General features: G+C 35.1%; 1 protein-coding gene across 1 annotated transcript in view; it reads left to right on the plus strand.

The window, feature by feature from the left end:
• The first annotated feature begins 1,803 nt into the window (after positions 1–1,803).
• Positions 1,804–15,558, plus strand: part of swi2 (Protein singed wings 2) — a 57,883-nt gene continuing 44,128 nt past the window's right edge. Inside the window, exons 1-3 of the mRNA XM_073093038.1 lie at positions 1,804–2,026; positions 7,157–7,352; positions 9,803–9,962. Coding sequence (XP_072949139.1) covers positions 2,017–2,026; positions 7,157–7,352; positions 9,803–9,962 — 366 coding nt within the window. The 5' untranslated portion in view covers positions 1,804–2,016. The remainder of the gene's footprint in view (positions 2,027–7,156; positions 7,353–9,802; positions 9,963–15,558) is intronic.

The raw sequence follows: 15,558 nt of genomic DNA on the forward strand, positions 1-15,558 counted from the left end.
TTATTTTTTTAACGTGGAGCAATCCTCATTCTCGCCCAGGGATGCTTCTAGAGATTTACACAGTTGTAATATCACAATATAACTACTAAAAAATTACCGTTAAATAAGTTATATTGTACTATCATGCAATTACGGTTTATATTACAAGTTATAATAAAATTAAATGGGCTCTGGTCAGGCAGGCACCGTGGGATAGGCATGTTGGTTGCACATGTTCCTTAGTTTCGACTTTCAATCATTGTTTTGGTTTCGATTTTTTCTTATCTTCCTAAGGGATCTATTGTTTTAATAAAGACTGTTATTTTGATGACTGCCATCTTCTTTCTAAACTAACAAAAGCTATCCAATGTTGTAATTAAGTACACTTTATTCTACGAATGTCATTTAAAATAATGAAACTTAATACTAAAGATCCCTTAACAATAAACCCTTAATCAATTATTATCAATTATCAAGAAACACGTGTGCCGAACGTTGCGATGCCATAGTACAATTACCTCCTCGTGAATTCTTTATACTGTGTTATAAAATTTCGGTTCCAATAGCTTATATAAACAGTTACAAATAAAAAATATGTAGCGTATATACAATTCTTACGTAGGTACTAACTCATTCGCACCTTTTTTCTTTTTTTTTTTGTTTTCGAGGGAGACCTTCAAAAGGTACCCGAAGACGTGGGAGCGACGCCGGGTTATGTGGGATTTTTACCGCATAAAAACCCCCCCGGTGGCCGTCCTCAGCGCTTGGTGGAGAACTCCGGGATCTCCAATGGAACACACCGGAGTCCTCCGAGCGCGATGCCCCGGTCGGGCTCTGCCCTGGGGGGAGCACTTTACGCTCCTCTCGCACACCTGGTGTTTACGACGGCATGCGACCACACATGCCGCCGTTCTTCCCGGGGTTGCTCTCCGGACGGTTCGAGCACCCACTGTTGCCGCCGGCAACCCCGGAAGCCCCCTTTTAGCCGCCTCTAACGATAGGCAGGGGATACCGTAGCCCTATTCTAGTCCCGGAACTACAGGGACAAATTCATTCGCACCTAACAAGTTTCTTCAGATTAACTTCTATTACACGATACACATCATGAAAGTTAAATAATGTGGTAAATACAGTGTACTAAAAGTCATTGACATAACTGCGATTTTAAAACAACGTTACTAAAAATAATTTTGATATTTGTATTAAGTATATGTGTAATAAAGATTATTTGATATCGCTAAACAAAATAAAAACACCTTACGGTTTTTCGAGTATTTACATACCTTTTGAAAAACTTTTAACAAATCTCAAAGGTTTGTGAAGTCTACCAATACGCACTTGGCCAGCACGGTGGACTATGGCATAATCCTTCCCATTATGAGAGGAGACCCGTGCCCAGCAGTGGGACGTTAATAGGTTGATGATGACATACCTTTTGAAGTCACCATAGTCCAGGTCAATCTAAATGTGGTTAAAAATCAATAATTGTTTTTTTAATAAGTACGTACTTCAAAATCGACTGCAAGATTAGCACTCAAAATCATAGGATCAGCGGATTTATGAATAAGTGGTAAAAGACATAATTGGGTATATACAAACAGCAAATCTTAATTCAATTTAAAAATGTTCTATTCTGTAATAAAATTTATAATCTACTTAATTTAAACATTTTCAGTATGTTAAAATCTCATTCTCCCTAAAAATATACAGGAAGCAATTTCTCATTCGCCTCAGGCACAGTGATTTTTATCCGTTTGTTTTTCGCGTAGCCGTTGTTTGAGATTTCCATTTTCAGGCTTTCAGTCCGTCCGCGTTCGGCGAGCGCGCTTTACGTACACAACCTTCGGAAAAGCGGCCATAGTTTTCCGCGAGAACACTCGGCTACGGCCGCATAATTTGTTTTCCCCGAACTTATTTGTGGGCAGTCAAGTGATACAAGATTGTAATGTGGAAATTTTCGCTGCAGATATTATTTTTCGATTAAGATTGTAGTGTTTTTAAGAGCTTATTTTACTATCAAAGTGGAAAAGCGATATCATGATTTTAAGTAAGTTTTTGTATTTGTTGTATATTTCAGTTTTAATACATTTATAAACATATGAATATATTGTATGATGCACAATCCAATACATGCAGACCTGTTCAAAAGATTTAGGTATTGTTAATTGGTGACATATAAATTTGATTAAAGTTGCGTCTTTCACGAGTTCGAAGTTCCTTGAGTTTTTATTATTATTATTTTGAGCTCTATGTAATATTTCAGAACCTGAGGAAACTTCAGAATTAATAAAATTATTTACTTTTACTTTACATATGATAAAAAACATTAAATGTTATAATATTTTTGGTATATTCATTGATGAGCTTCCAGATTAGAATATTGATCTTAGTTCTGATTTAATATCTTGTTCCTAAAATGTAATATTAACACTATTATCAAAGTATTGAAAATATATATTTAAAATATTGTGAAATTAATAAGAAATAATATATGTTTTATAATAACAATAACTAAATTCATCTACGCTTTACTGGGATCCAGTCTATTTTCTTCATTGAAAGGTATAAAAATACGGTTTGCATAACAATGTACTCGTAACACTGTTTAAAAGATTAAAAATAACCCATACACTAATTTTTGATCTTCAGACCACATCTTTATCTTTTTTTTTATCGAGGGAAACCTTCAAAAGCTAGGTACCCCGTGCCGTTGGAGCGACACAGGGTTATGTGGGATTCTTACCGCACTAAAACCCCCCGGTGGCCGACCTCGGCGTTGCCAAGAGGACTCCGGGGTCTCCAACGGAACGCAACCGGAGTCCTCTGAACGCGTTGCCCCTTCGGGCTCCGCCCAGGTGAGCTTCAGGACTCATCACACCGTCTGGTACTTACGACGGTATGCGACCACACACACCGCCGTCCTTCCCGGAGTTGCTTGCCGGACGGCTCGACCCCCCAATCTGCCGCCCGTAACCCCGGAAGCCCCCTTTTAGTCGTCTCTTACGACAGGCAGGGGATACCGTAGCCCTATTCTAGTCCCGAAACTACAGGGACATCCACATCTTTATCTGCCTCGGTCCGTGTCTGTTACGTTACATGTCTGTAGATATAAATGGGGCCTAAGAACGTAGGCGTACAACACGTTAGGTAAAGATTACGTGTGTACTGTGTAGGCGGCTACGTGCTACGCGTTGATTAATAATATTGATTAGGTACATTATCTAACTATTTCCTGTTTGCAATTCCTCTTATAATAAGAGCAGTTTATGGCCGAATTACCTTTAAGGAACAAAATACAGACCCAAGACCCTCTTGAACTAAGACCCATAAGAACAGCCTTCTATGCCTTCTTTGGCTGATCAGATGGGGCCCACAAGTTGTAAGTTGACACTGGAAATTTTCAAAGAGTATGTATATTGATGGCCGCTATAACAGCAAATATTTACTAAGAATAAAAAAAAATCAAAATAAATCGGGGTCGTCATACAAGAAACCGCTATTTTTCGCTTTATCTTTTGAACCGTTATAGATAGACAGTTCGAATTTTCACAATACATTCACTTATATGGCTTCTCTGATAAAAAATACTACAAAATAAAAAAAATAAAACTAAAATGTCGGTGGTGCGGAACCCTATGTCCGTAAGTTCGACTCGCACATAGCCAATTTTAATATGTAAAACCAAAACAGAAATACCACCGTATTCACGGTCAAAATACATTTAGATGTCTTTGTTTTGGTGTGTAAGAGTTACAAATGACATACACTTAAACTAATTTGGTGACACCATTTATAACAATTTACACGTTCGCACGTCAACGTGAACACGGAATCCATAAAACAAAAACTAACACAAATTAAACTTCCAAGTAATAATAGTTTTAAGTACTTCCCTATAACTACCTACTACCTACGCGTTGTAATATGTGAATGAATTTTATTATATATTTCTTGGTATTTTTTACCGAATGTAGAGGGGAGTATTCGACCGAAAATAAATATGTATGTTCTATTCTTTGGCAGACCCTTTAGCTCAAACGGCTTGACGGATTTTAACATTTGAGCGTACCCAAAGGGTAAAAACGGAACCATATTACTAAGACTTCGCTGTCTGTCCGTGTGTCCGTATGTCCGTCTGTCACAGGGCTATATCTGCGGAACCGTAATAGATAGACACACGAAATTTTTACAGAGGATGCAAAACGGTGGCCGCTATAACAACACAATACTAAAAATAAAATATTTTTGTTTTACAGTATTACTTAAGGTGAATTTACATAGGTAGAGTTGTAGAAGTACATATACCTTTAGCATAGCACAATGTAGCGCTTTTAAATTTCCTTCAAAACTTTTTCCATCACCTTATATTTATGCCTTCTTTTGAAACTGGTTGAACTCGTCATGGTGCAAGTCTAGAGGCAGCACTCTTACTTCTGTATTAGCCCTAAAACAAGGGTGCCTTAAAACATATATGAGGTGTTCTAACTAGTCCTCAGAAAGTAACCAGAAACCATCTTAAGTAGTTCTTTACTACAGGATGTACGGGGTTGATTATAGAGTTCACATAGTATGTATTTTCCATATAATAAAATAAATAATAATTTTAATTATAGATACTCGTATATGTGTAGATAAATGACAATTCCTATATATACGACTCATATCCTTAAATATTAAAAATACCTGATTCATATTAGAAGAACCTTTTGCGTAAACAATTAGCGGCTGGGAGATAAATGTATTAATGTATTGAAGGTCGTAGATCTATCGCAGATGATTTGGTGCAAATTGTTCAGTCACGTTACGATCTTATTGACTTTCATGCTAACAAGTAAAATGATACAAGATTGGAAGATCACCAGCAGTTCTGTGCGGGTGCATCCCCGTGCACGTCTCTTTCGTTATTTAATTATTATGACTAAAACTTTGGTTTTATTTTTGTAATGTAGGGAAATAGCGTGTAGTCCACCTAATTGTATATGGTCATTCAATCAAATCAGAGCACTTTTTGAATGTCAGTACAACTACCGCCACTTCACAAGGTGTTTCGTTATGGAGAAGAAGCGGCGAAAGAAACTCCATCTTTTAAATTAAAACACATTTTTACAATGTCAAACCTAATGATTTGGGGCTGGAACTACTTCAACCACACCGTTTTGTCAGTCAAATAATCACTTAGTTTATAGTACGCTTTTTACATAGCGTTTGTTTAACGACATGTTTGGACTTTTTTTCTGTGAGATTCAAAATGTGTCGGGTATTTTATTACAGTAGCGAATACAGTTACCCATGAAAGATCTAGTCACCTTACATAATCTATGTTTAGGAATTGCTAATTTATTTTTATTTCTAATTTTAAAGTTAAATTTTACGCACATTACCTATATTCCCCCTATCATTTATTTATGCATGAATTGCTACCCTGACGACTAAAGTTCGAATGACTTGTTCGAGCCTTACTTAAACCCTAAAACCAGAAAATAATAGCGTTTAAAACCGTTGTTATTATGTAGAAATAGCTGGAGCTAGCGGTGATGCGTTAGTTAAACCACATATACTATCGCCTTTACAATATAATATAATTTAACATATTATGTTAATTAAACAGTTCCTATAATATAATATTAATTTTATTAAACCTCATATTTGATTAAAGTCCGAGTTCAATAATTTAATTATAATTATAGAGTTAACATTTGGGCGAAGCGTTATTGTTTCAGATTAATTTGAATAATATCAATACTTTGGGATAATACTTTATTATCATTGAAAGTACTTTCAAATAATATTATTATAACCTCTAACTTTATATTTTACGCAAGGAAAACCCTATCAGTAAAAAGGCCGAGGAACGCTGTTGCAAATTCTAGAAGTTAAATATAATTAGCGTTTTCTTTTCAGAAGCTGAAATTAAAGGGTCAATTGGTACTCATAGCATAGCCCATACAATTTTCAAGTTCTGACACAATCCGCTAGGGGCGCTGATTGGAAATTGTATGGGCAAATACGTAAACAAATACCAAAACAGACATATTTGTCAAAATGTAAAAACTAAGGTAAGGGTACTGATGAAGACGAAATTTGTCACAAACGTTTAGTTTGGAGGACTCATGGTAAGGGTACAGTTGTGGTTGGCTGGTTTAAAAATCAGCGGCACGCAAGTGCAGCTTTTAATAATTTTATCGGATTACAATGGCTTACTCATCAGAACAAAATGTAATTATTTTGAAGCTGCAAATGACTTGTTTTCGCGATCAAAACGTCCAAGCAAAAGTCATTATAGAACCAAGAAAGTGTAACAGTTGTTTACGTTTCTTAGTTTTAATTTACTCGAGTAACAAATTTAGACCGTTTTACTAATAAAATTATGCAAATATTTCGGTTGAAAAATGAAAAAAATATTGAGTAAATAACGATATGCACGAAATTGTTATTACCAATCATAGATTAGTAAAGATTACTCACTCCTAACAAGAAAATGTACCCAGTTTTGAGAAATGAAATAGTTGCGTAAAAAAGTTTATATCACGGCGTGCGTAAATTGACGTTTTACGCACGCTTCGCGTGCGCAAAACCCCCATTTCCGACCCCGTAATATAAAATTTTATACAACACGCGGACGAAAAATGTTTTTCTGACTCGTGTGATTGCAGTCCTCGCCTGCGGCTCGGCCTGCAAACTCACACTTGTCAGAAAAAAATTTTTCGTCCTCGTATTGTAATGTACTATTTGCCACGTCTCCGTGCTAAAATGTCCCTAAAATATTTGAAATAATTATTTATTTATTACGTTAATTTCGCAGTATTAGTTATTTATTCGTAAATTTTCTCTAAAAATGTTTTTATTTGTCAAGAATTCAAAAAAAGAAGTATGTAAAATAACAATATTTTCTCTCAAAAATATAAAATTAAAATATAATATAATTAAAAATAAGTTATCGCTTATTAAATAATAATTAAAGCACATTATTTACATGTTTAAATCGTTTACGCAACGATCATTATAGCTTCACATTAAATGCTGCTGGCTGAATACACTATAAAAAAGAAAAAGGTAGATTCGGGCGGGAAAAACAAATGGCGCGAGCTTGCAATTAATTAAAATGACTGATTGAATAAAGGCGTATAGAGTTGCCTTTCCAGTAAGAAGGGAAATTAATTCTACGTTTTTGTTTCAGATTTAAGAGTGACATTACTTTTGAGTGTCATACGAGCGGCAACTCCGGGTGTCCAGCTTCGAAGAACAAATGAAACTGTTCCAGTTTTAAGAGCGTGTTCATTAGCGGAATACACATCTTCAGCGTTCTGCTCGCTAAGAGACCATCATCTGATGTGTTCTAGAGGAATCGCTGGGCATTGGCTCGACGGTGTGAAGTAAGTTTATTATGATTGAAGGTGGTAGAACCCTTTGTGGATCCACTTGGGCGATACCACCGCCACACCTATTTCTACCTAAGAGCAGTGTTAGGCGCTGTGTTCCGTTTTGAAGGGTGAGGTATGGGAGACATACTTTTCCGAGACGTCCCAGCTTAGTCCTCAGGGGTAGTGGCACATCTGTGGCCGACCTCAGGTAGGAATATCTAATCCTATCTGGGGTTGATTACAGATGTCCATGGGCGGCAGTAGCCATTTACCATCAGGTGAACTGCATGCTCGTCTGCTACTCCTATATTATAAAAAAAATGTTAGTAGTAAAGAAGCATGTAGTCCGCCTTTCTAAAGTTGTCTCATATTAAGTGAACAATATTAGAATAACAACCTTTTTTCAACAAAGAGTGTGTCTTACAAAATCATTGCAAAAATGTTACTGGAAATTAAAGTACTTAGATAAAATATACTTATTGATACAAAACGTTGATTATTTCCCGTTTCACTGTAATTAATATATTACATTTTTCTGATGACTTCGTACTATTTGTAAATATTATATTGGAAACCTCTGCTTATTGAAACGATTTCGGGGAAGAGTCTCGACATCTTTTCTGATTAAAATAGAGTATGTTTGTACTAAAACAATATGTTGTCTATAATACCCATAGATGTATAACCTAGTATAAAATGTCATTGATAATACCTATATAGTACAACTGAACTAAATATAGTAGGTAGTAAGGGTGACAAACCTATTGCTTACAGTTATTTATAGATACCCGATATAGTAACTAGTTTAGTAGTATGAACAGAATAAAACAAAACGGACGTTTTAATGTTTTTTTAATTGGTGGTGGTAATCCGAGGTTCGAATCCCAGGATCACACGTCAGGTTTTATAAGTTACTAGCTGACCCGACAAACGTCGTGTCGCCATATAAATAAAAAAATGTTAAGGGTGAACAACCCTTATCACTTAGGGGGATGAAAAATAGATGTTGGCCGATTCTCATAGATACCGGATAAGCACAATAAATTTCATCAAAATCGGTCAAGCCGTTTCGGAGGAGTATGGCAACGAAAACTGTGACACGAGTATTTTACTATAAGTTATGTGCGTATTTGAAACTAATTGTAACTTGCTTAAACGATGAAGTTGGTGAAAGAAAATTTAATTAAACCTATCGGATATATAAAAAAGTTTACATAAATGTGTGTACTGTGTAGTCCATCAATGCGCTGTGTAATAATAATAATAATAATAATACACTTTATTGTACCAACACAACATGAAATAACAAAGTAACATACAAATATAAAACAATACAACAGGCGGCCTTATCGCTAATCAGCGATCTCTATGTACTATCTCTATCATCATCTCTGCATCTATATGTGCTGTGTACTATGTATGTGTACTATGTATGTGTGTGTGTATATGTGTATAGCTCTATAGCATCTCTATGTGCTGTGTACTATGGCCTAAAGCTTTCACACCAACAGGAGACCCAAGCCCAGCGGTGGGGCAATAATGCGTTGACGACATACCTACAATCTACATGTATTGTATACATAAGCGCTTTGAAAGTTGTCGCTAAGCGTGTTAAATATATTTTTGTACACTCTTACAAGTCTATTTCTTTAGAAGTATTCAGGTTGAACCTTTGAAGTTCAAGTATGTTTAAGTATTTCTATTTTTTGTTCATTCGTGCCACATATGTGTCGGTACTCAGTAGGTTCTCGTACTCGTACATAAATGTGAATGAGAACATCGCAAACAAACAAACAAAAGAAATATTAATGGACCATATTATCCTTAAAAGCTAATATTTAACTTAATCATAACAAAATAGTTTGATTATTACCTAACTATGAATACATTTAAGTAACACAAAACTAATAAAGAGGTAGAGTGACACCGTTTGGGCAGTTTAGGTCTCCTTTAACTACGAAAATGCTTCAAAGCAGTGGCAGCTTAGTTGATTTTATATTCGGCAATTGTGGGAAAATCTCAGGCATCTCTGATTTTTCGAAGGATTCAGTGGTACTTATTTGAAGTTAACTTATCTTCAATTGGCCCTAAGTGTTGGTGACCTATGATCTAAAGCCTTCCTATTTTGAAAGGTGATCGAAGAAAAGGCGAATTTTTGATAATCGCATTTTTAATTACATTAGATAGTACTCAGTGTTGGTCTAGCCCGATGGCCGATTCTTAAATCTTTCGCGTTACCTCTGAAAACTAAATGGGTAGGCTTTGTATATACATAGTAAAGAGAACAAAGTTATTAGCTTTAAAATCTTTCGAGTAAAAAGGTATTTGATACTTATATACGGTAAATCTTTCCTTTCAAGATCAGCGAGGGAATAAAGTCCTAATCTAAGATTATGTATAATACTTTGAGATGTTTAATATTCTAAGTTATATTAAGTATCAAAGTTTGATCCATGTTTTAGGTACGACGTAACGCATTTGAGTGTGATGGAATGGCCGGGGGATTGCCTCGACGTGGGACGCCTGCAAAAATATTATCCAGAACTAAGGACTTTAGATATCGTAAACTGTACCGATATTACTAATTTCAAAGGACACTTCGACGAGACGAGTAAAATTGAGGTAAATACACTCTTTTCTTAACTTATAGTTCTAAGTATGTTAGAGATGATGAAGGTGAATGTGTAAAAAATGCGCTTGTCTAAAATCCGTGATAGCCTAGTGGTTAAGAAACTCGGCCTCTCGATCTAGGGGTCCTAGGTTCAAATCCTAGGCACACACCTCTGATTTTTCAAAATTATGTGTATTAGAAATTAATTATCACTTGCTAAACGGTGAAGGAAAACATCGTGAGGAAACCTGCATACCTGGGAGATTTATAAAAAAAAATGTCATAAGGTATGTCAAGTCTACCAATACGTACTTGGCCAGCGCGGTGGACTATGGCCTAATCCTTCTCATTATGAGAGGAGACCCGTGCCCAGCAGTGGGACAGTAATGGGGTGTTGATGATGATTGATGAAAATCAGGTGAATCGAAATAGATTGCCACAGCTTTTTTGAAAATAAAATGAGTAAATGGTGGAAAAGAAATAGACCAAGGCTACGTTTATCGGACCAAATAACTATTGTGAAGAAAAAACGTAAACTAACCTACGTTAGAATATTGTGCTCCTCGTATTTTAGATTTATATTTATTTTTTTGGCGAGTCGGGAGTATAAGAATATTCATACGCTTCAAGTATTCAGTTTTCAATCTTACTAACTGTGATTCTTGAACGGTTTATCATATTTAAGATTGTTTACCATCGTTTAGTGAACTAATCTTTTACAAGATTTTCTAACATCTTATTTCATAAAATAGTACATTACAATACGAGGACGAAAAATTTTTTTCTGACAAGTGCGAGTTTGCAGGCCGAGCCGCAGGCGAGGACTGCAATCACACGAGTCAGAAAAACATTTTTCGTCCGCGTGTTGTATAAAATTTTATATTACGGGGTCGGAAATGGGGGTTTTGCGCACGCGAAGCGTGCGTAAAACGTCAATTTACGCACGCCGTGATATAAAATACTTTTCATCTGACAAGCATCGGATCCTGTATAACGCGTGTCTTAAAATGACAGGTTCTTTGATGGTGACTTTCGCACATACACTTACATATTTGCATATACATATGTATTAGAAATCTTTGCTGCGATAAAAATTGATAAAAAAAAAATTTTTTTTAATTAAGTAAAAGTACTTAGTATAAATGCTACCGCTTTTTTCAGACACATGTTTAATTTAATGCTTACTTTTTAAGTCAGATCTGAATAAACTTTTTTATATTTTTATGTTTGTAAACTCTTCATGGGTTTATTCCTAAGGCACCACCGTCACACCTATTTCTATCTTGTAACAGTAGTGTTAAGGGCTGCTGTGTTCTGTTTTAATGGGTCTGGTAAGAGGGAACCTTTATACAAGGCTTGTGAACTTGGTAGGGGTAGTAATGCATCTTTGGCTGACCTCAGGCAATACTGTAATCCTACCTGCGGCTGATTATTTATCGAGGTCCAATGTCCATGAGCGGCAGTTGCCACTTTCATCATGTGGACTACATGCTCGTTTGCTACTATAAAAATATTGTCTCTTTTGATCTCTTCATGCTAACGAAGTTATTAGACTTTATATAACTTGAATAATTAACTGTATTACACTTTATATAACACAGTGGTGAAGAGTAATACCTAAATTAATTTAAAGCCTAGTAAATGTACAGCCTAAATTATGTGGTGTTGTATTGTAGTAATAAACTGTAATATAATTATGTAAGTTTGCTACGAAATTAATATCAAACAATATTAGATATGAAGCGTATAAAGCGTTCATATACCTACATGGCTATAGACGGTTTAAGCCATTTTGTAATTTATTTGTATCGATTGTAAATTATTCAAATATAAATCGTGTGGCGCATTTGACAGACAAATAAGTAAGTTTTAGTTGGTAAATACATCTAAAATAATATTACATTGCAAATTATATGAACTGTTGTAGTAATATTTCTGATAGTCTCTGTAGCTACTTATTACTATTTTACATTGTGGAGTATACAATGTGGCGACTTCCTGTGGAGACTGTCAAACCCGGCTGCTTCCCGGGCATGATATCTTGCTCGGCGGGAGATCTCCCTTTGTATGTTTGGGCTGTAGTGCATGCCAAAAATAGTATATAAATAACTAGCTGACCCGGCAAACGTTGTGTTGCCATATAAATAAAAAAATGTTAAAGGTAAACAACCCTTATCACTTAGGATTATGAAAAAGAGATAGTAGCCGATTCTCAGACCTATTGAATATGCATATAAAATTTGGTGAAAATCGGTAAAGCCGTTTCGGAGGAGTACGGTAACTAACATTGTGACACGAGAATTTTATATATAAGATGTAACATACATATAAACATACATGCTCTCGAAAATCATTACCTTCCGCAGTGGGTAAAAAACGTTGTAAAAAGACGTAGAAGACAGATTTATCTGCTTTTTCGTTGGGCTTGTCATATAATCCTTCATTTACAATTTTGATGAGACATTGTTCCATTAGTTTCTTGTCAAACGTTTAAAGAGTGATTTTTTCAGAAAGAACAATTGTCAATTAAGTCTGAATACATTTTTTAACCCTATGAATTCTCGACGACTATGAATTGAACATATATTTATGTGTATGTTTGCTTAATCATAGCTTCTGAACGGATGAATCGATTTTGTTTTATTATGTTTAAAAGTGATATTTTATGAGAGTGTTTTCAGATAACATTAAAGAAAATTCGTTTAGCTGTTTCAAAATCATCACCTCCTCTTAGTTGGGAGTTGGGATGTTGGGATGGGAGGGAGTTGGGATTTCTTTTTATTTTTAATGTTTGTTTCTTACTTTGGTTTTAAATTATCAGTGCGTTCGTGCGGCACTAATGACTGGTCGTTTTGTCAAGTCCGTCTGTTGTGATGTCATTACAAGTTGCTAGAACTTTTTACGGTTCATCTTTGTGGCTATATGTATACGTATACCTATATCCTTATCAAAAAAGTTTGACAACATATTAATAACTATTGTTTTTCTTTAATTATATATAGGAATAGAATACTAGAAAATTGGTAGTAAATATACAGTATTTCTTACGATACATTAGAAGTTTTTCGTATAATATGTTTGATAAGAAGAGTATACATAAGTTGAGTATATTTCTTTGAGTGTCGACCAGAGATAAAGTATAAAGCACTAGTTGCTGTAAGCATTTATATATATATATATATATATATAGTTATATATATATAGTTATAGTTATATATATATATTTATAACTTTAGGTAGTTCTAGCCAGCTCCTAGGTGGTGAAAACGATTTCGCTTCACTTACATTTCTCTAATAATTTATTCAAGTCTATAAATAATTAAATGCCTTCATACAAAGTTCGTTAAAGCTCATTACTGGTAAAATGTAATCTTATCGAAATCCACAAAGTGTTTAGTTATTACGTGCGATTATCAGTAACGTACTGATGTTACTGATAATGCATATTGATGCATCATACAGACAAATAGTAAATAGAAATATCTGTAGTAAAAATATATTCTGAAGGTGGTTGTTGTGGTCCCTCTGTGGTTCGACTCCGGCGGCACCACCGTCACACCTATTTCTACCTAATAACAGCAGTGTGAGGCGCGGCTGTGTTCCGGTTTGAAGAATGTGGTAAGGGAGACAGACTTTTTCGAGGCGTTCCAGCTTAGTCTTCAGGGGTAGCGGTGCATCTGTGGCCGTCCTTAGGTAGGAATATCCAAATCTATCTGGGGTTGATTACAGATGTCCATGGGCGGCAGTAGCCACTTACCATCAGGTGGAGTGCATGCTTGTCTGCTACTCCTATATTATATATATAAAAAAAAATGAGTTCATAATCATATTACTGTCACAAAGTCTTTCCGTTTAAATCTGCACCACTCTGACTGATCTTGAGCCGTCTGAATCATATAAGATAGTATGAATTTTTAAATAGGAATCCTCTTCAAGTATTTTATTTACATAATATTCCTCATATTCATTATGTTTCTGAGGGCTTAATGTGGCGAAGACAACGCCTAACAAGGCTCTTAAAATCCGTATCTAAATTAAACGTAAGGTAATCATGCTTCGTATTTCAGTGAAACATCGGAGGCAATTAATTACATTGTGTCTCATGACACCATGACGCGTTTTAATATATCTCGCCTAATTGCTGTTTTAATGTTTATGTTTTGAGTTACATGTAGTTAGATAATAATTGTTTTATAAGATACTGTATCTTAAAAGAATGTACCACCTTACTGTTAATTATATTCTCTTATATGATAATTGTAAAAGATTTATGGAAAGCGATTATTTGAGATATATTATAATAAGTATATTGTGTTTCGTCTCTTACCTAAGAAATTGTAAAGGAAATTTCAATTTCAGAATAATTCTTATTATTCAGGATCATATTGGGTTTCGTATACCTATTTAATTCGATTAAGGAAATCACCTACACAGCTTTATTCATCAAATAGATTATCGAGGGCTCTTCTCTGTTTTCAATAACGTAAATCACTTTGCATAAAATTCTAATATGTGCCTATATAGTTACACTTGTGCCGTAAAAGAAACGATTTTTGGGCAAACAATACAAAAATAATGTCGTGTTTTTCGAATGGGATATTTTTTAAAATATATTTTTTTTTTTAGAATTTTGGACAATTTTAATACTTTCATATTTTGTAAAGTAATAACCGAAAAATATTTGAGAATTACCCGAGGCTTAAGCTCAACATTAGTAATTTAAGAAAAAAATATAAATCTGCATGGGGTATTTTTACGGTCGTTATTATAAAAAAAATCAATATAAGTTATGCCTACTAAAGATCAAATTTCTATTAGGCAGCATTTGTCAAATGTCAATCTTTAATAGGAATTGTCCTAAAATAACGAACGTTGGATGAAGTTAGGAGCGATAACTCGCATATTATAACGTCATTGATAACAATGTTATGTTGCACTTTTTCTAATTTTAGCTTATCTGGTTCGCGTATTTGCTGATACGTGTATATTTATTGTAGATAAAGATAAACTATATATAATATTATACTATTGATTTTACAAGCGATAATACGTTAGCTTTGGAACCAGAATAGGGTTACGGCCAGCGACCCCGGGAAGCGCACTAGAATGTGGTTACCATCATGGTCACCTGGCCGGACTCTACGAGGCCGCGCGTTCAGACGACTCCAGTTGCGTTCTTTCGGAGATCCCGGAGTCCTCTAAAAATCACACATAACCCCGTAGCGATCCCACGGCACTGGGTAATTTTCAGAAGTTTCTCCCCCGAAAACACAAAAATGCCTTATTTTATAACGCTCTTTATACTCCAGACTATATAAGAACACCTCGCCATTCAAATAGAAATAGAGACATAAGACGATTGATCCACAAAAGTCTTCATTTATTTTTTTATAACATTGAAATAGAAAACGAGTATGTGTAATAGTAACCTTGTAACTCTGTAACACCTGATGGTAAGTGGTCACTGGCGTCCATCTATAATCAACTTCAAATACAACAGTGTGTTGCCATTCGTGTGGTCGACTCTGTAGCCACGGCATACCTCTTTTTGACCGAAACACAAAAACTGCTTCACGCTAGAAATTATAGGGAAACTTCATCGAACGA

Source organism: Epargyreus clarus, unplaced genomic scaffold, assembly GCF_041222505.1.
Source record: "Epargyreus clarus isolate Ecla_fem2 unplaced genomic scaffold, WU_Ecla_fem_2.2 ptg000004l, whole genome shotgun sequence".
Lineage (NCBI taxonomy): Eukaryota > Metazoa > Arthropoda > Insecta > Lepidoptera > Hesperiidae > Epargyreus > Epargyreus clarus.